Here is a 21,766-nt window from a genome sequence, read left to right as displayed (position 1 = left end):
CAATGCAACATCTGTCACCCCATGTATCACCAGGGTTGATTCAGCTCATCTGGTTGGCTAGGCAGGTGTCCCCTTCTTTCCTCACCCCTCCCAAAGCTGCACCCTCCCTCAAAGAGGACGGCCACCCCTGATGGATGAAGACCATTTCCTCAGTCAAGGGTATACGAGTAGCTATACTCCCTTGCTAGAACTTCCAAAAAGCTCTCAAGAATAAATAAGAGAAATCTATGTAGCTAAAAATGACTAAATGTCCAGCAAAAAAGCTCAGAAGTCAGAATACAGCTATATGCTTCATATTTAAAAGTTCTAAGAATGCTGAGAAAATAAGATACAATAGCATACTCAGATCTGTATTTCAATGAGTCCTCATTTTCTGAACCTATTTTAAATATTTTTTATTTCAAGCTATACGTTAATATTATAGACAGTAAGGAGGAAAACAACTTCCATTATCCCTTATGTTTCCTCTGGACATTAGAATCAAAGTCACTTGAGCTGCTGTTGGACAAGTAAACTCACTGGTCCACAGAAGATCTACTGACCCCAAAGGCTAAAGTTCAGGACCATGCATTTGAGAACCACTGCTGTAGAAGGCCAGTATTTTGTTGAGCATGTGCTTTCCCATGGCTTAATGGACAATGTGTTTATGTGTAACTAATTTTTTTTTGAGACAGGGTACTGAACTTGCCATGTAGCCCAGACTGGACCCAAACTCATAATCCTTCTGCTTTGGCATCCTCCCCAGTTGAATATTAATATTAATGTAAAATAAATATATGAAATGATGTTTCACTGAGCAATATCAAGCTTCAATATATTTCACATATATTTTTTCTTTCTAATGACAAAAACTACATATTCAAGGCGTCCCCCATGATTCCACACACAAACATTGTGCAGTGATCCCCAGTGATCAAATTAATACATGGTGCACCTCCCCACATACTTACCCTCTGTGCAAGTTTATGCGTGAGGGTGGTTGTTATGGCTGGTATCTAAATGTCCCCCCAAAGCCTCAGGTGATCATACGTGGGGCTTTTTGGAGCTGGAGGGATTTAGTGTGTGACAATGGGATTAAGAATGTGTGGTACTGGGCTGGGAATGTAGCTCAGTGGCACCACACCTGCCTGCCAAGCACAAGGTCCTGAGTTCAATCCTTGATACTGCAAAAATAAATAGATAGATAGATGAAAGAAAAGAAAGAGAAAGAATGTGTGGTACTAAATGAGTCTACTGATTGGAATTAGCCTTAGTTCTAGATAGCACCACCCAAAAGGATGGTAGCCTGCATGGGAAAAAAGGGAAAGGCAGGCAGGCTGGTTGCTTGCTGCTTTCTGCAGCCTTCTGCCTGCCATACCATGGATTGCTTCTTTTCTGGGATGCCCCTATGCCATGCCACCCTGCCTTGGAACTAGGCAAGTATGAACTGAAACATCTACAAACTATGAGTCAAAATAAACCCTTTCTCCCTTATCTTGTGGGTGTTGGGTACTTTGTCTCAGCAACAAGAAAAGTAACTAAGATAGTAGTTTTAGCAAATTTCAAGTAAACAATCTAATATTATTAACTATCATAATACTGTACTTCAGATCCCAAGAACTTATGCATAACTGAAAGGTCATATCCTTTGCCCAAGTCTCCCCATTTTCCCCAATCCCAGACCCTGGTAAGCACCTTTCCACTCTGTTTCTATGAATTTGAGTATTTAAAATTCTCTATATAAGTGCAATCAAGCAGTATTTATCTTTTTCTGTCTGGTTCATACATATCACAAATGACAGGATTTCCTTCTCTTTTCTTCTCTGGAAAATATTCTGATTTGTGAGGATGCATGCATGTACCACAATGAACACTTAGGTTGTTCCTATATCTTGGTTATTGTGAATAATGGTACAGCGAATATGGGAGTGTAGATATCTTTTGATATTTACTTTACTGAGTGACATATTATCATTTCTTTGGATATACATCCAGAAATGGCATTGTTGGATTGTATAATAATTGTATTTTATTTTTTAAGGAGCTTCCACAGTTTTCTATAATAGCTATGCCAACTTACACTGTTATAAACAGTCTACAAGAATGCCCTGCTCTCCACGTCCTCTCAACACTTGTTATTTCTTGTCTTTTTGATAATAAAAACCCTCATAGGTGAGAAGCAGTATGGTTTTAATTTGCATTTCCCTGATGATTAGTTCTGTTTAGCATCTTTTGGTACACCTGTTATGTATTTGTAAGAAACAAATTAAAACAATGTCAACAACAGCACCAAAAAGTGTCTTAGAGGACCTGTAGCTATTATATGCAAAATCTGAAATATCTACCTGATTGGTCTCCCTTCCCTGTTCTTTTTTTTTTTGGGTACCAGGGATCAAACTCGGATCCTTGCACTTGCGCAGCAGGAGGCAAAACCACTGAGCTAAATCCCCAGCCCTCCCTTCCCCATTCTTTAACATAAACAGTTGACCTTTTTTTTTTTTTGGTACAGGGGATTGAACTCGGGTCCTTGCACTTGCAAGGCAGGCAGCGGAACCACTGAGCTAAATCCCTGGCCCAACAGTTGACCTTTTAATGTAAACTATTATTAGAAGTGGAATTTTGGTCAAGTTTATTTATCTTTATATCAGATTGCATTTTCTTTCAGCTAGAAAAATTCTATAGCCAACAATGGTGTAAGCTGCAAAGGAACTCTGCTTAGAAATAGAAGCAATTTCATAGATGAAATTCTATTTGAAATCAAACAACTAAGTTCATTTGTGCTATATAAAGCCAAAGATTCTTACATTAAAAAGTTCACAATGGGCTGAGGATGCAACTCAAATAGTAGAGCACTTGGCTGACATGTATGAGGCCTAGGTTTGATCCACAGCACCACCACTATCCAAAAAAAGTTCTTATTAATCTTAACATGTATCATGACCTAAGACATTTATTTATGTATATATTTATTGTCTCCTTCAACTAGAACACAGTTTTGCTCACTGTTATAACCTCAATAATTGAACAGTATCTGACTATAATGGATACTCAATAAAATAGGGCCTAAATATTGCTAGAATCCAAGTAAATATTAATAATAGTAGTCAAAGGAACCTTTCTAGTATCAGGAAAAAAGTTCCCATTTCACTTAATATTGTAAAATAGAGAGCTACCATTTTTATAATGAGGAGAGGTGCCAAAATACATACCAATGCATTTCCTTCTGGGATTGATTTCGTTTGTGGATAGCATCTCCATTTATAATATCTCGGTTACTATTAGTAAGTACACCTCCAAAATCATAAGGACCTATAAAAACAAATGGAAGAATCCTAGACTTCAACCGGAGGGTAACTCTGACCTGATGTTCAGATGCAAAAGTATTGTGTGACTCTCTCACTGGTACAGTAAAAGATAATTACAAAGCAAATTAAATTGTTTTAAAATTTTAATTTAATACAGTATTTAAATGATTTCAGCATGCTGCCAGTATCAACTTCTTTTTAAAAAATCATTTATTCACTAGTGCTTCAAACAGAATATAATGAGAAACAAAACAAGAATCTATTACATCCCTTTTAGGGATGGATGGAGATCATGCATCCAGATTAATGGAACAGAGATCTGGTATGTTCAAAAGGACTTTTCCATTTCAAGAAAAATTTAAATTTCTGGTTTACTACATTATTTTATTTATTTATTTTTTTGGTACCAGGGATCAAACTCGGGACCTTGCGCTTGCGAGGCAGGCGCCAGAACCACTGAGCTAAATCCTGGGCCCCTACTACATTATTTTAAAAAGACAGTTGCAGACTGAAATCTTAATCTCTTAAAATAAATGTAATTTTAAATAAGCCACTAATTATAAAATTTAGGGAGAGATTTGAATGGTATTTGAAAAATTCTCATTGTCATAAACTTCCTTTTTACAAAAGATACTGCCAAATTTCAGTGTGTGAAGAATCCATTATTATTACTAGTATATCAGCCACTTTAGTTCTGGTTTAGAAGTTAGCTGTTTTTCCCACTGGTCATATGAATTAGGCAACTCTTGTCTAAGTGGGACAGCAAATTGGCATGTCTGAATAATTTCTCTTAAAGGATCATTCAGTTATTACCTATTGTATTTTGAAAAAGTAAAAGAAGATGTCAATATGTTAAGCAGAGACACAGAAAAACCTGATTTCCCAGTATATAAGACATGGAAATAATTATTTATAAATAAAACTATTAGCTTTATTACACACCAAAAACTGTGTTAAAAGTAAAAGAAAAGTATTATCTTCCTTTAAAATATCACAATAATGACAGACTATAGATTTATTCTGTTTTGTTTTTGTTTTCACATTTTAAGAGAATCTGTAGGTCATGCAAGGAAGATGGCACGGGCATGCACTTTATAAAGGAATGCAGATTTCAACAAACAGATGAGTAGGAAAATGTTAAAAATGTTAAGAAAAAAATTTCCCCCAAAGATTTAATTGACTTATTTAAATCTAAGTTACTCATCTATTCTGACCAATTTTTGAACTCATACATTTTGGACAATTTTAAGATTTTATTCTGAAACAGCATCCCAATGTTCTACAGACTGAATTCAAACTAAAAACAACATCATAACAAGGACTTGAACTTTCACAGTTACAAAAGTACACTGATTTCTACAAAGACATAATACAATAAAGACTCAGAAAAATTTACTGATGTGAAATAAATAATTAGGCTTGGTTATCCGTCATCCTTTTCAACTTAAAACATCAAATTCCACATGATGCTTTGGGCAAATCTGACAGTGAATCATGCATTTAATATATGAATTTTCTAATGATCTGTGGGCCTCAAAGTATAGTATTTCAGTATATAAAATGGACTGTGATATCTGCAAGATTGTCAACTCAATGATAGACCAGGTTTTAAATTTGGAAGCCTTTGTAGAAAGCCCGAGATGGTCTGTGAGCTAAGGGCCATTGTCTTGTAGAAAACAGAAAAATTCAAGCCCTGCTCACAACAGGGAGCATTCCTTTATTGTACCTTCACTATCAGAACGACCTGTGGGGAAAACTCCAGTGGCTGACAGGTAGATCAGAAGCACACTATTGGCAGGCAGCTCCTGGAATTAAAGAAAATCACATATACAAAATAAAAAACAGGGAAAAACAGCATATTTATATTTAAAGGTCAGGACATTTAAAGTTGTGGGTAAAACAAGAACTTAACATACTGTAGTTTTTCCGAGGGAAGAGCTGCCCTTGGTAGTTCTGGCTTAAAACTACCTGCATAGCAAAAGTTCCTTATTAATTTGTAATGTACAAGGACTGCCAAAAGCTGTAAAGATGTTCTCTGGTTCAAATCCCCAACATTTAGAGAATGTTCTCTATAAACTTGAAATGGAGAACTGAAGATCCAGATTATAGGTCTAAAAGACAAACTTCCCCGAAGCTTTGGGGAGAATGCGCCTATTTCTCATCATTCTTTCAGATGATCAAGATGTTTCATAGAGCTGCCTGACTATATGACATGCTATGCACTCTTCTCTTGTTTTTCAGATCTACATTGACCATTCATTACATTTGAAGTAATTTAGTAATAAAAACCTGGAGTAAGGAGAATAATAATCGGGGCCCGGGGACTTAGCTCAGTGGTTCCGCCACCTGCCTCACAAGTGCAAGAAGGACCTGAGTTCGATCCCTGGTACCAAAAAAAATTAATCAGTATTCTCTTTAATTCATGGTGGGAATCATATGCGACAACATAAACAATTTTCATCCCAAAAATTGCCATGTTAGGATTGTTATTCTAAAGGTATGTTTTCATTTTTGTATTTTACCCAAACTCTTAATTCAGATATTCAGAGAAGAGTAACTTAGATTCGTCTTACAGTACACTTTCTGCACCTAGTAAGAAGTACTAGATCACTCATACCTTAAAAGATGCTGCTAAGAATGTGTACAGTTGGCTGAAGGTCGGTTTGTAGAGCAGGTATTTATGGGGGTTTTCTCGTCTGGTAGGTTTGTCAGCAGATTCCTATTTTTACACACAGAAAACAATACACATACAAGCCATGTTTGACAGACAAATTATTAATGCCTACTTTTTCTTCCCTACCATGTACCCTTCTTTTCCTAAGTGTTACTGTGATTATGCTTATTCATTTCTCCATGTCCAATCAGGAGTTCTTTGTTCACATTTCCTAGCATTTGTTGAACAACATCTTGTACCCAGTGAGGAGCAGAAGCACCAACAGTGTTACCACCTTAGCAAATACAGGGAGCACATCACCTGCATTCCTGGCTTGTTCATCTGAGAGGCTAAGTTCATTGGCTCCCTTTCCAGGGCTTGTAACATCCGGAACATGTCAACGGTTAGTTCACTGAACTTAACCTGCAAGAAAGACAAACCCAGCCATCAACGCAGAACATAGACCTGGTGATCTTAAATCATACCATTACTCTTGACTTCTGTGTATACTTAATGACAGTGCATATCCTATTTCTTAACACTGCATTATAAAAACTAAAACAAACTAGAAAGGGTGAAAGAACTCTGTGGTGACACTCATGTACATCTAGATTCTATAATTAACAATTTTTATGCTTCATCAAATCTCTCCATCCATACTTATAATGATTCATCGATTTCTTCACTGACACTACAAAATATGTAAGACTGTATCCTTTCCTTTCTCTCTTTACCTTGCCTCAGGAATTAGGGATTAAACCCCAGGCTTTTTCACTGAGCTACATACACAGTTCCAGTGTGTGCGTGTGTGTGTGTGTGTCTGTCTGTCTGTCTGTCTCTCTCTCTCTCCCCCCTCCCTCCCTCTCTTCTTTCTCTCTGCCTCTCACCCCCCTCTCCCTGCATCCCTCATCTCCCCTTTTCCCTCTCCTTCCCCACCTGTTTCTCTCTCCCTCCCCTCCCTCCCTCCCTCCTTCCCTCTCTCTCCCTCTCCCTTCCTGCCCTCCCCCTCACAGTGTCTCACTATGTGTCCCAGGCTGGCTTCAAACTCATGGCAATCCTCCTTCCTCAGTCTCTTGAGTGCTGGGATTTCAGGCAGGCAACATGGTTGGCTCTTTATTTTTTTTGAGATAGTTTATCCCTAAGTTGCCCAGGCTGTGCTTGAACTTCCAATCCTCCTGCCTTAGCCTCTCAAAAGTGCTGGGATTACAGGTGTGCACCACCACACTGAGCTAACACTGCATCCCTTTCCATTTTCAATAATATTTATATGGAATTTCAGGTATATACTTGAGGATAAAACAGAGTAGGTATGATGAAGCACACCTGTAATCTTAGAATTCTGGGAGGCTAAAACAGGAAGATTGCAAAGTTTCAGCTCAGTCTGGGCAATTTAGCAACTTAGTGAGAGCCTGTCTTAAAATAAAAAAATAAAGGGCTATGTAGGTAACCGCATGTAAAGACCTTGAGTTCAATCCTCAGCAATGGGGGAAAAAACAACAAAGAGGAGAGTATTTTAAAGTATCTGTTTCTGGCTGGGCACAGTGGCACACGCCTGTAATCCCAGCACCGGGAAGGCTGAGGCAGGAGGATTACTTAGAGTTTGAGGCTAGCCTGGGCTACACAGTAAGTTCAATGCAGCCTGGACTACATAGCGAGACCTTCAAAGTACCTATTTCTGTGAAATATAAGAGATTTTCCCCCAGTATGGGGAACTGAGTTCCACCCCAGGCCTTTCTATTTTTCATTTTAAGACAGAGTCATACTAAGAGGCCCAGGAAAGGCTTGAACTTGTGATTCTCCTGTCTCAGCCTCTCACGTGGCTGGGATTGCAGACATGTACCACCATACCTGGGAAAGAGGAATTCTTTACTTAATGAAAGAATCTGTTTTATGATGACTGTTCACTAGAGTTTAGAACATTTAACTTTATTTTGTTTTGATGGTGTTGTTAATTGAACCCAAGGCCTTGCATATGCTAGACAAGTGCTCTACTACTGAGCTATACATCCATCCCATGCCCTAGTTATTATCTGTTTAAGTGGATTAAGCAAAAATTTTACTTCACACACTGAAGTTACAAAGGTGGGAATTTCTGACCCTTCTGCTTAATGTTTCAAGACAGCATTACTTCTCATCAGAACAGTTATCTGTATCACACACAACCTAGAAACCAGAAGTCACGCCTGAAATCTACTCTTTTCTTTCCAAGTCTAGTCAGATACCAAATGCTACTGGTTGTATCTTCTACATATCTTTTGAAACCAATCTCACTGCCCCTTTATCATCACCACCCATTTAGTATTTTAACCACAAACCAAGATTATCACAACAATTTCCTAACTGCTCTGCCACCCCCATTTTGGTTCCAATCCATTCTGTACAAGTACAATCAAAATGATCTCATAATAAGGCTTCATTATTTTCCTCCCTTTGAGCAGATCCTATGCACTCAGGATACTGACAAGTTGCTAAGTGTGTCATATCAGGCCCTCTCAGTCCAGCTTTACCTAGGTCTCCTGCTCCTGCATTTCCCTTGTTCTCTCAGTTCTGGTCAGCATGCCCTCAATCAGTGTCTGAGCTCACTGCCTCGTATTCAGCACACCCCTGTGCCCTCAAGACCATGCCACATGCTCCTCCTGCTGCCAGGCACACTCTGCTCTTGACAACAGTCTTTCTACTTTTAGCTCAAGCACTATTCTCAGGAAAACTTTCAATGACATCCCACAACAGGTCAAATCCTTTGATGACAGGCATTTAAACACATATATCTCCCTTTATCACATTTTTTGGGGGGGGTACTGGGGATTGAACTTGGGACCTTGCACTTGTGAGGAAGGCAGCAGCACCACTGAGCTAAATCCCCGGCCCTATCACGTTTGTTGAAGTGGATATTTGGTATTAATCTAAGTGGTTATTTGGTTAATGTCTGTCTTCATGCTTCTATGGTAAGTTCCATTAGAGAAGGCACTTTTTCTTCTCTTTTGTTAATCCTTTTCATCCCCCAAGCCTCAGACAAGACTAGCACTCAATAAATATTGATTGAATGAAGGAATAATCTGCTGAACTCAGAGTCTCTCACTGTGAGTCACTAAAGATTAGCATCATCAGTCATATTTTCATGTAAGGAAACAAAACACCCATCCTTCTAACAAAGCACAAAAAACAAGGCTTCCACTTCAGCAAGAGAAAAGTTAACTATCCTGCAACACTTACTTTAGAAATGTAGAGAGGAATTTGTAAGAGCAAGAGATTTTCTCAGAAGCTAAGACACAAAAGGGTTAGGGAGGTAGGTAGGCATAAAGCAAGCAGTACAAAAAGATATGGCCTCAGAAAGAGTCCACTACAAATGAATGTGCTTCAGAGAGACAGACAAAGCAAACAAAAACTAATCATCCTTCCAAGTTTTGACTGAAAGTAAATGCAGATGCTCAATGGAAGAATTTTAATTCAGGTCTCAAGGAAGTCCAGGTGATAGAATCACAATAAGAAAAATTCAAAACCAAAAACCATAAAACACATAAAAGAAAGTTAACAGAAACAATAAATCAAGTAGAACTATAAAGACATGACATAAAACATTTTAAAAAGGTGGGTGTTGTAGCACACGCCGGTAATCCCAGGTAATCCCAGCATTCGAGAGGCTGAGGCAGGAGGATCACTGTGAGTTGAAGGCCAGCCTGGGATAGTGAGTTCAAGGCCAATCTGAACTATATAGCAAAACTGGCTCAAAAATAAAAATGTAAAAAAACGTTTCATATGTTTAAATAAATAAAAGAAACTAGCAAAATCATGATGAAGGCTATCAAAAGAATATGTGGGAAATAATATAGTACTTTTAAAATTAAAAAATACAACAAATGAAGCTAAAAGCCAAATGAAATTAATCAATAACATAGCTTAGAACAAGGAGGGTGAATTAAAAGGTATAAAAAAGGAAATAGGAAGGGTCGGGGATTTAGCTCAGTGGTGCCACTGCCTGCCTCGCAAGCACAAGGTCCTGAGTTCGATCCCCGGTACCAAAAAAGAGGAAGCACAACCATCTGCAGGTGACCACTTGTCTCTGGAAGTAGCTATTTTAAAAGGCAAGATTCCCAGCTTTGCGTGGGAAGAGGGTGCCATTAAGGGGACAGAGAAACCAGTAGTGGTCTTCAGGGTCAGACAGACTGACACAAAGAGGCAGGTCCAAAGCACAGATTGGTTTTCCCCAAACACATTTGTAAGAGTCCAAATGTGCACAGGGCAGGAGACTCAAGAGACAAACCAAACACCACTTAAAGGGAAAATGGACTGGTTTCGTATGGTGGGGCTGAGAAACCAAGATCAAGGTCCCTAACCCACTAGAAGGACAGCATCTTGAAGAACATATAAAACAACCAAAGGTTCTGTAAAACCAGGGCCTAATAACAGGGGAAGGACAGACGGGCTAATCTTCACCAAAACAGGCACTGTGTTAAATTCAGATTGGGACTGATTTGAAGGGTAAACTCTGGCTCTAGAAGGATAATCTCATCTGGAATATACATACATGTTATGGATAGGATCTAAAATCCTTCCCAAAGGTCTTATGTATTGAGAGGCGGGGCTTGTGGAAGGTGCTATACTCATCAGTGGATAATCCACTGAGTTCACACCTGCATGTACCGTAAAGAGGTGGGCCTCCTTGGAAGAGAAGAATCACCTGGGGCATTGCCTGAAGGGTGCATTCTTATCCCCAGCTCCTCCCTTCTCCCTCTCTGCTTCCTGGTTACCATGATATGAGCAGCTGTCTCCACCAGAACCTCTACCATACCTTTTCTGTTTAGGAGCCAGCTGACTACAGTCTAAAATCCTGTGAAACCGTAAGCCAACATAAACCCTCCTTAAATTATGTGTGTTGTGGTTTAGATCTAAAATGTCCCCCAAGGTCTCATGTGTTTGGAAGGTGACTAGATCATGCAGGGGCTATACTTGTCATTGGATTGGTCCAGTGATGAGTTCATAGCTGACTTGCTGTTAGGAGATGGGGCCTGGTAAGAGGCAGGTCACTGGGGGCATGAATTGGAAGGGCTTATCTGCCTCCCTGGCTCCTCCCTGCTCTCTCTGCTTCCTGGCCACCATGAGGTGTAGCTTTTCTCTGCCATTCTGTTCTGCCAGGCCATTTCTGCCTTGAAGTCTGCCAGCCTTGGAGCCTGCTGACCATGGACTGAGCCCACTGAAACTGTAAAATAGAATAAACATATTCTTCTTAGAGTTGTGGATGTAGGATATTTTGTCCTAGCAATGAGAAAATAACTAAGACACAGGGGGCTGAATATAGGACTTGGCACATCACCCTGGAGTTTATAATTCTAAATGCACATTGCCAGGGATTCAATCATTAGTTGGCAAGCAAACAATGAATCAAGACAATATGAATGAATTTCAAAACTGAGGGATAAAAAACACTAGAACAGAACTGCAAGTATCGAGACTGAGTAGTTAACAGAAAAGGATTTTTTTTTGGTACCAGGGATCAAACTCAGGACCTTGGGCCACTGAGCTAAATCCTCAGCCCCAGAAAAGGATTTTTAAAGTAACCGTCAAATATGATAAAAAAAAAATTGAAAGAGATGTTAGAATTCAAATGAAAAAATGGGGAACTTAGTGTATTATCTTTCCTATTGCTGGACAAAATATCTGAAAGCTGCAAATTAAAGGAGGTTTATTTGGCTGATGGTTTCAGAGGTTTCAGTCCATGACTGGCTGGCTCCAAGGCAGAAAACTCAAGGCAAAAGGATGTGGCAGAGTGAAGCTGTTTAGTTCATAGTGGCTGGGAAGCAGAGTAAGGTAAGAGTGCAGGAAAGGAAGGGGCTAGGGACCAGGTATAGTACTCTCAGTCATGCCTCCTTGACCTAACCAGATCCACACATAAGTGAGCTTTACTAACCTCCTAGAAAAATTAAAATGTATAAAAGAGAATCAAATGGAAAAATAAGGAACTACTAAAGACAATAGGTGAAATTTGAAACTTAATAAAAATATTAATTGCAGATTGGATACATAGGAGGGAGGGCAAAATTAATGAAATGGAAGGAAATTAGTGGAAAAAGACTAACAAATCTAGAAAGAAAAACTCAGGACTAGACAAAAAAAGAGTAACAGATGCAAGTGACACTGAAAAATTCTACAGACATGTAAATGGGGTTTCAAAAGCAGAGGAAAGAATGAACAGAGAAACAGTATTTAGAGATGCAATAATTATATTTCAAAGTAGATGAAAGACATCAACCTATAGATTCAAGAAACTCTGAAATTTTTTGTTTGTTTTTTTTGGGAGAGGGTCTCACTTTGTACTGTACGCTGGCCTTAAACTTACTATGTAGCCCAGGCTGGGCTCAAACTCAAGGGGAACCTCCTGCCTTAGCCTCCCCAAGTGCTGGGATTACAGGCATGTGCCACCACACCCAGGTGAAACTCTGTGACTCTTGAGCATGATATATACAAGTAAAACTACACTTGATCTGGGCATGGTGGCAGTGTGCCTAATGAACACATGGACTAAAGAAACAGAATCAGACTCAAACATGTATGGGCACAAATTTACGATAAAGGTGACAATATAGGGTGCTAGAAAAAAAGATAATCTATTTAGAAACTGGTACTAGGTCTATTAAAATTCACATGGAGGGTTGGGGATTTAGCTCAGTGGCACCACCCCTTGCTCACAAGTGCAAGGTCCTGTCCCCGGTACCAAAAAAGAAAAAATTCACACGGAAATTTTGACTTATACTTCGCACCAAAATAAAACAAAAATACAGATGGACTACAGATCTAAATGTGAAAGGTAAAGTAATAAAGGCCAGTCGGGGGGGGGGTAGATTATTTTCACGACCATGCAGTAGGCAACGGTTTTTCAAAATAGGATATATTCCTTCCTTATATGGAAGGAAAAAGATTAACCAGGTGTGGTGGTGCACACCTGTATTCCCAGCACTCAGGAGGCTGAGTTGGGAGGATCACTGTGGGTTTGAGGCCAGCTACAGAGTGAGTTCAACACCAGCCTGAGCTGGAAAAGAAAAACTTTATAAATTGGGCTACAATAAAATTGAAGATTTCTATTCACTAGAATCCCAATATCTGCAATAGGGTCTGGTACATAGCAGACACTCAATTAACATTTTAAATAATGTAGAAAAAAAGACAGAATATAAGACAAGCCACACACTATAAGATATTTCAATACATAAAGCTAATAAAGGACCTTTACGCATACTATTTTAGAAACTCTTAGAATCAATAAGAAACTATTGGAACTACTTAGTCAAAGGGTGTGCATACAATCAGCCATGCAAAGATAAGGCCGAATACTTTTCTGAAGTGAATATATGGCTTCACTAATCTATCAACAAGGTATGAGATATCCATCTTTTCTACAAGCTTGCTACAAGCTTATATTAAGTTTCATAGTTTTGTTTTTAGTCATTCAGGTGGGTAATATCTTATTTGGTTTAAATTTATATATTGTGATTAGTAAAATTTTCTTTGAATATAAAAAAAGTGGGAAAAATACTGAATCTTTAGAAAAATATAAGTAAAAAATAATGCATGTTTTAAAATCTGTGCACTTAATTTATACATATAATTTCAAAATGTTTTAATTTAGAAATTAGAAAATTAATGGCTGTAAGAGTAAAAAAAAATACAGGACTACTAGAAAATTTTAATAACAAACATGATAGGTACTAGGATAGGATCCAAAATTGAAATTTGTATTAACACATATAAACAGTAACCATCCCAACAGCAGTTTCCAGCGGATTAAATCTTCATCATCATGTGATAGTTTTGTCATGAAAAATTTTGACAACTGTACTTTAAAACACCTTCTCCCTTTTTGCCTGACTGGAAAAGTATATACAACTTGTGGAAAGTTTAGAAGGTTGCCAAGAAGAAAAAAAAAAAATTTTTTTTTTTTTTTTTGTGGTATTAGGGATTTAACTCAAGGGTCTTTGCACTGAGCTATATACCTAGCCCTTTTCTTTTTTTAGGAGACAGAGTCTAATGAAGTCACTAAGTTCCCCAGGCTGGGCTCAAATTTTTGTTTGCTTGTTTTTGGTATCGGGGTGGGGGTGGGGATGTTGGACTCGGGTTCTTGTGCTTGCAAGGCAGGCCAGGCGGCAGAATCACTGAGCAATCCCCAGCCCTGGGCTCAAATTTTTTATCTTCTTGATTCACCCTATCAGAGTGCTGGGAGTCTGGCTAAAAATCACTTGTAATTGTGATATTCAGGAAAAAGCCTTTCAGACTTTCATGAATTTATTGCTGATTTTTTTCCTGTGCACACGTGTATAGATGTTCTAATACATGAAATAATTCTGTTTACATATCTCCAGTGCAAGTTTATTTTCACTAACATTATCATAAATATCTTCCTATGTTGTTAAAAATTCTTTCTAAACCACTTAAAAGTCTGTAAGATATTCCATAGATGGACATGGCATATTTAATTAATAATTTCCTCAGAGATTGTTATTAGGATATTTACAAGGAAAGAATTCTGTGATAATCAAAACTTTTTCAAAGTGAAGTTTAAGCATAAATTTCTCACAATTCTTTACCTGATTATTACAATTACCAATAATGAGTGCATCAGCCAGAGACAACTGTCCCACAATCATGCCCTGCTCCAGCAATGGGGCTCCTGTTTCAGCAAGGCGATTAGAAGTGATAACAATGGTATTATCATCATTTAACACCATTACAGGGTCCGCCTAAAGAGAAAAGCAAGAAGTTACCAGAAAAACAAAAATTACCATATAACAAGATACTCCTCAGTGGTGCTGGAGGCTGCCTGGCAGCAGGGGCTGTGGAGAAGCGCAGAGAAGAGCTCCTGGCCACTGCCGCCCCTGACGCCGCACCTTGGGCAGTGCTCTGCCCAAGTCTGGCCTGCGCTGCTGTGCGTCTGGCCCTCTCCGCAGGCCCAGGTGCCCGCCCTGGTCGCACATGTCCCCCAGGCTGGGCCTGGGGTGGTGGAGGTGGTGGCGGTGGTGGCGGTGCAGCTGGGCCACTGGCGGGACCGCTCAGGCCAGGAGAAGTACTGGCTCATGGTGGTGGGCTGGTGGGCTGGTAGGCGGAGGCAAGTCGGCGCTCACCATCCACTTCATCCAGTCCTATTTTGTAACAGATTACAATCCAACCATTGAAGATTCCTATACAGAGCAATGTGTGATAGATGACAGCAGCCCGGCTAGATATTTTGGATAAAGCTGGACAAGAATAGTTTGGAGTCATGAGAGAACAGTATTATGAGGACCGGTGAAGGCTTCTTGTTGGTCTTTGCAGTCACAGATAGAGGCAGTTTTGTTGAAATCTTTAAGTTCTATTCCTTTTTTTTTTTGGTACCGGGAAACGAACTCTGGACCTTGCGCTTGGACGGCAGGCGCAGGAACCACTGAGCTAAATCCCCGGCCGGAAATCTGTAAGTTTCAAAGACAGATTCTTTTTTTTTTGGTACCGGAGATCGAACTCGGGTCCTTGGGCTTGCGAGGCAGGCGGTGGAACCACTGAGCTAAGTCCCTGGCCCCTAAAGACAGATTCTTAAGAGTAAAGGATGGCGATGAGTTTCCAAAGATTTTAATTGGTAATAAAGTGGACCTGGATCATCAAAGGCAGGTGACACAGGAGGAAGGACAACTAACTAGCACAGTAACTTAAGGTAACATACATGGAGGCGTCAGCAAAGATTAGGATGAATGTAGATCAAGCTTTCCATGAACTTGTTCGGGTAATAAGGAAATTTCAAAGCAAGAATGTCCTCCTTCACCAGAACCAACACGCAAAGAGAAAGACAAGAAAGGCTGCCACTGTGTCATTTTATAAGAATCTTTTCAGTTTTAGCTAACTGCCAGGGAAAGCCCTCATCTCCTCCTCTCCTTGTGGTTTACATAATGTTGGTACCTTTCTGGCCTTAGACAAATGATCACCATGTTAGCCTTAGACCAAGAGGCCAGCTAATTCTTTCCATGAAGCTAATACAATGGTCCTTTCCAGATCAATTTAAAGAAAACTAAGGCTGCTTCAGAGATTATGATTCCTTTAAAATACTGTCTACATACACAGACACATTCTTTTTTTCAGGGCTTACATTTTATTAGGGATGAATCAGTTTTGGAACTAAAGTTATTTTCCAAGCTGAAGTCATAGGTTGTGAAATATTTTTTAACTTCTGGAATCATATTGCCTACTGTTACTCTAAATAGAAAAATAAGGAGTTTTTGTGTGTGTGTGTGTGAATTTTTGCCTATCCTTAAAAAACATTTTTTTTTGGTACTGGGGACTGAACTCAGGTCCTTGTGCTTGCAGGGCAGGAAGCAGAACCACTGAGCTAAATCCCCAGCCCTATCCTTAAAAATTTTGATGTTTACTTTATCTAACCTTAAATACACTGAATAGAATCTACAAAAGTGAGACATCTCAGACCTTTCTTGATGCTACAGCTTTTGTTTTCCAGTGGCCAAAAATACCAAAATGTCTGTTGTATTTATGGATTAAAAACTGCTTAAACACTGACCTCGATGAAAGCTGCTACTTCTTGGAGCACCAAGTTCCATTCCACTTGATCTTCAGTATTGAAACGGTGTGTGTAATCCTCAATTTCATCTGATAATTCCTAATTTTAAAATATCATAAAGAAAGGTTATATTTTAAAAATCACAGGAATACACATCTATACTGTCACATTCTTGACAAAAATTGGTAAAATTAAGGTTTTTTTTATTCTGGTACTATAGACTGAACCCAGGATTTTGCACTTAGTCACATCCTTAGTCCTTTTTAAATTCTGAGACAGGGTCTCACAAAATTGATAAGGTACCCAAGCTGAGCTCAAACTTTTGATCTTTCTTACTCAGCCTCCCAACACCCAGTCCTTATAACTGAACAGCAAAGAATGAGACCTACATGGATTTGTTTCAAAATAAATGTCAGAATGACATGCATCAAGTAAGATTAGCAGTGAATTTATTAATAAAAAGTCCCTCCCTACCCCTCTTTATTCTCTTCCTATTGTCTAATAATAATAACCCTATTTTCTTGTCATCTTTTTTATTTTTGGTAAAGGGATCGAACTCCGGACCTTGTGCTTGCGAGGTAGGTGGCAGAACCACTGAGCTAAATCCCCGGCCCTCTTGTCATCTTTTTTAGATTCCACATATTAGGGAGAACATGTGATATTTGTCTTTCTGGTTCTGGCTTATTTTGCCGAACATAATGATTTCCAGATCCATTTTTCTGAAATGGACATGATTTTGTTCTTTATGGCTGAGTAGTTCTATATGGTGTATGAAACATTTTCTTTATCCATTCATCTGTTGGTGGGTACCTGGGCTGGTCCATATCTTGGCTATTCTGGGTTTTTTTTTTGGTACTGGGGATCAAACTCAGGACCTTGTGCTTGTGAGGCAGGTGGCAGCACCACTGAGCTAAATCCCTGGTCCTTGGCTATTCTGAATTATACCTGAATAAACATAAACATGCAGGTATCCTTACAGTATGCTGACTTTAATTACTCTGGGTATATAGCAAGGAATGCATAGCGAGATCAAATGGTAGCTCTATGTTCTTTTTGTTTTGTTTTGGTACCAGGGATCAAACTCGTATTGTGCTTGCAAGGCAGGCACCAGAACCACTGAGCTAAATCCCTGGCCCAGCTCTATGTTCTTTTTAAGGAACCCCTATATTGTTTTTCACAGTGGCTGTACTAATACATGGCCCTCTCAGCAGTGTAGAACTTTCTCCCTGTATCCTCGCCAGCATGTATTATTTTTTGTATTATTGGGGATAGTCATTCTGACTGTAGTGATAGAATCTCAATGTGGTTTTGATTTCCATTTCACCAAAATCTTAACATGTGAACAAAAGAAATACTTCCTAACTTTCTTTGGATTTATATCATACTATGTTTGAGAAACACTCATCTTGGTGAATGGGAGTAGAAGAATACAGAGAAAGTGTGCAGAAGGCTACTTCCAGTGAGCTTGTGAAAACTAGTAGGTCTCACCTGAGCAGCAAATATTAAGTATTCCATGAAAACCACTGGGTCGACAGTGCAACCAGAATTTAGCCTGAAACAATCAGATATGGAGCATATTCTGAAAAATTAAGTCCCTGAGTGAATGAAGGACAGAATGATACAGGTTCTCTGATAGAAATACTAAACTTCATTCACAATACTTTTGTAAAATATATATTTTTTCTTAATCTAACTTTTCACTCATTTCCTCCTGAATTAAGGATTCTAACTTTTGTTTGCATTTCTCAGTCAGCCATTGATGCACTATAAAATGCAAACCATGCTGAAGGTACAAAGCAGGCAATTAAGATAATTGTTATAAGGAGTGTGTGTTTGAAATATTTAAAAAATTGGGAAATTTTTTCATCATTAACCTTGTCAGAGGTTATATATACATATATATATTTTTTGGTACTGGGGATCGAACTCGGGTCCTTGTGCTTGAGTGGCAAAACCACTGAGCTAAATCCCCGGCGCGCGCGCACACGCACACACGCACACACACACACACACACACACACACACACACACACACACTTTTTCTTTTTTTCGGTACCGGGGATCAAACTCAGGACCTTGCGCTTGAGCGGCAGGCACTGGAACCACTGAGCTAAATAAATCCCTGGCCTGTCAGAGGTTATATTTTAAATGTTATAACTACTTAGATATATCAAGATTGTTTTAGGACATAGGGTGTAGCTCACGGTAGAACATGTGTTTAGCATGTACAAGACCCTGGATTTGATGTTTAGAACCAGAAAAAACAAAACTAAACAAAAAAATAGACAAAATTTAACTTAAAAAAAATGTACTAGGATTGAACCCAGGGCCCTTTGCACTGAGCTATACCCTAAACCATTTTTTATTTTGAGACAGGGTCCTGCTAAGTCACTAAACTGCCCAGCCTGGGCTGGAACTTTCTATCCTCCTGTCTCAGCCTCCCAGAGTGCTAGGATTACAGGCTTGTATGCCACCGTGCCAACCTAAAAGCTACTTTTTGTTGCTGTAGTTGTTTTTGGTAATGGGGATCAAACTCACCTGTGCTTGCAAAGCAGGTGATGGAACCACTGAGCTAAATCCTCGGCCCAGTTGTTTTGTTTTTTGAGACAGGGACTCCCTACATAGTTCCAGCTGGCGTCCTTAAACTCACTATGTAACCCAGGCTGGCATCAAGCTCACTGAGATCCTCCTGCCTCAACCTCCTGAGTGTTGGAATTAACAGGCATGTACCACCGCACCTGGTTAAAATCTAGTTTTTAAAAGACAAAATTATCACCAGGTGTGGTGGTCCATACCCATAATGCAGTCTACTAGGAGGCTGAGCACTAAGGTTACAAATTCTAGGCCAGCCAGGGGAACTTAGGGGGACCCTATCTCAAAAGATAAGAAGAGCTCAGTTGGGTAGAGCACCCTTAGGTTAGATGCCCAATACTGCTAAAAAACAAAAACAAACCCAACCCACAAAATTATGCATATACAGCTAGAGATTAGAATTTTAATTATTTTAAAGTACATTTACCTTTACCAGATCCTTCACAACATCCATTTTGTTGAGAAGAAGACAAACTACTATAAACCTTGCATAATATCGAAGCTTCTTGACTACCAACTCAGGTCTATGGTAGGAAAATGGAAAATTATTCATTAAGTTCACACAGAATACATGCATTTTTATTTTTCCCACTTTCTGATGAGCTCTGTAAACTCTCCATCATTTTTGACAGTTATAAACATTTCCAAATGTACCTATAGTCTTTTAAACACATTTTGAACTCAGCAATTAAGTCATTCTGCATACATTTATACATTCATTCAATTAATGTCTTTTGAGGGCCAGGAATTTAGCTCAGTGGTTCCAGCGCCTGCCACACAAGCACAAGGTCCCAAGTTCGATCCCCGGTACCAAAAATAAACAAACAAAAAAATTAATGTCTTTTGAGAACTTAATGTGCATCAGGGATGATGCCATGTGCTAAAAGTACAATATAGGAGTCAGATAAATACTTTGAACACAAGGGGAAAATATAATGACTAGAGAAATAAAGAATGTTATCTGAGCCCACAACCCTGGATCTGGGGTGAAGTAAAAGCTAAAACTACTGTAAGACTGCATAACTCAGTAATCATAAAACTCCCCTAGCCCCACCTGTGATTGAATGTGAGTAAATAGATAAAGATGCTTCTTAGTCCTGACACTAGATAAGATCCCTATCAGTCATAATTATCCAACCCTTTGTTCCAGACACCACTATCTATAGACCAATCTACAAAGCATCTGCTGACTAACAGTACATGTCAGGCTAATTAACATACAAATGTAAGACCAATAAACCTTTGTTCCTTCTTCTGTAAATTTCGCCTGTTAATTCCCCTGCAAGCCCCTATAAAAAGAGCCTCGGACTCTGGACTACGCCTCTCTAAGCTACTTTGCTTTGGGAGTGCCGTCTGGCCAGACTAAGGTCTGTTTCACTTTCCAACTTGTCCGGTGTGTTCCTTCCCGGGTGTTCTTCACTGCAGTCAGCTCCTTGGAGCATTTGGTAAGGCCTTTGGTCTTACATTCTGGAGGCACCGCTGGGATCCCCGGGTGTGCTCCACTCCAGCTCCTTGGAGCATTTGGTAAGGCCTTTGGTCTCACATTCTGGAGGCACCGCTGGTATCCCTGGATGTGCTCCACTCCAGCTCCTTGGAGCATTTGGTAAGGCCTTTGGTCTCACATTCTGGAGGCACCGATGGTATCCCTGGATGTGCTCCACTCCAGCTCCTTGGAGCATTTGGTAAGGCCTTTGGTCTTACATTCTGGAGGCACCGCTGGGATCCCTGGGTGTGCTTCACTATAGTCAGCTCCTCAGAGCTTTTGGTAAAGACAGCGGTCTTATACTACAAGGAAGAGCAGAAGACTGAAGGAAGAAGAATATGAGGTGACAATAATTCCAAGAAGACCATTCTTTTCCTTGAAATCCAGTTCCCTGAAATTAATACAATGAGGCCAGTTTTGTCATGCTTACTCTTTCTATACCAGGTGTTTTTCCAACCTTCTGCTTTCAACTGCCTGTATTTTTTATAAATATTACAGCTTTTTTAATCCAGTTTGACAATCTCTGCCTCATACTTGCTGTACTTAGACCATATAATGTAGTCGTTGACTACCTCTTTTTTTTCATTTTCACAAAAATGGTTTTTATTTCTTTTTATTATACATGTTTATAGCACATAATGTTTACATTCCTTGTGTGGAGTTTGTACAGATCTTAATACCTCTTTTCATTCCCTTTCACTCTCCTCCCTCCTGCCCCCCACCAGACTCTTGATGCCTTTTCCATTTGAGAAAGATATATCTCCCTACTTTCCTATTATTTATCTTTTATTTTACTCTTCATTTATAATTTAGATTTCTCAGACAAGAGAAACCATGCTATATATAAATGTATTTGTCTGATTTATTTCCTTAACATTATGGTCTGAAGGTGCAGCCATTTTCCTACTAGTGACTCAAGTTTATCCTTCTTTACGGCAGAGTAGTACTCCAGCGAGTGTAAATACCATTTTTATTTATCCATCCATCTGTTCACAGACACATAGACTGCTTGCAAGATTTAGCTATTATGGGGGCTGGGGATTTAGCTCAGTGGTTCTGCTGCCTGCCTTGCAAACGCAAGGATCTGAGTTGGATTCCCAGTACCAAAAAAAAAAAAGATTTAGCTATTATGAATTGTACTGCTATAAACATGGGTATGTAAGCCGAGTATGTTGGCACATACATAGAATCCCAGCACTCGGAAAGCTAAGGCAGGAGGATGATGT

General features: G+C 39.3%; 1 protein-coding gene and 1 pseudogene across 3 annotated transcripts in view; one reads left to right on the top strand and one right to left on the bottom strand.

Moving 5' to 3' along the window:
- Scai (suppressor of cancer cell invasion) overlaps positions 1-21,766 on the bottom strand; it is a 173,691-nt gene that overhangs the window by 36,159 nt on the left and 115,766 nt on the right. For 2 of the 3 annotated variants that reach the window (XR_015439742.1, XM_004849384.3), the window contains exons 7-13: positions 19,485-19,581; positions 16,466-16,564; positions 14,514-14,666; positions 6,259-6,360; positions 5,902-6,003; positions 5,011-5,089; positions 3,189-3,288 (exon numbers count right to left, since the gene is read on the bottom strand). Coding sequence is in view for 2 of the 3 variants with exons in the window: in XM_004849384.3 (XP_004849441.1) it covers positions 3,189-3,288; positions 5,011-5,089; positions 5,902-6,003; positions 6,259-6,360; positions 14,514-14,666; positions 16,466-16,564; positions 19,485-19,581 (732 nt within the window). In the remaining variant the exon portion in view is untranslated. The remainder of the gene's footprint in view (positions 1-3,188; positions 3,289-5,010; positions 5,090-5,901; positions 6,004-6,258; positions 6,361-14,513; positions 14,667-16,465; positions 16,565-19,484; positions 19,582-21,766) is intronic. The other variant, XM_087182759.1, reaches the window with a different exon arrangement.
- On the top strand, positions 15,185-15,852 carry LOC110350174 (ras-related protein R-Ras2-like; annotated as a pseudogene).

This window comes from Heterocephalus glaber, unplaced genomic scaffold (genome assembly GCF_053883595.1).
Source record: "Heterocephalus glaber isolate CG9 unplaced genomic scaffold, H.glaber_assembly_v1.0 deba00001479, whole genome shotgun sequence".
Classification (NCBI taxonomy): Eukaryota; Metazoa; Chordata; class Mammalia; order Rodentia; family Bathyergidae; genus Heterocephalus; species Heterocephalus glaber.
The sequence above is the reverse complement of the archived record's forward strand: the minus strand, read 5'-3'. Positions and strand labels throughout refer to the sequence as shown.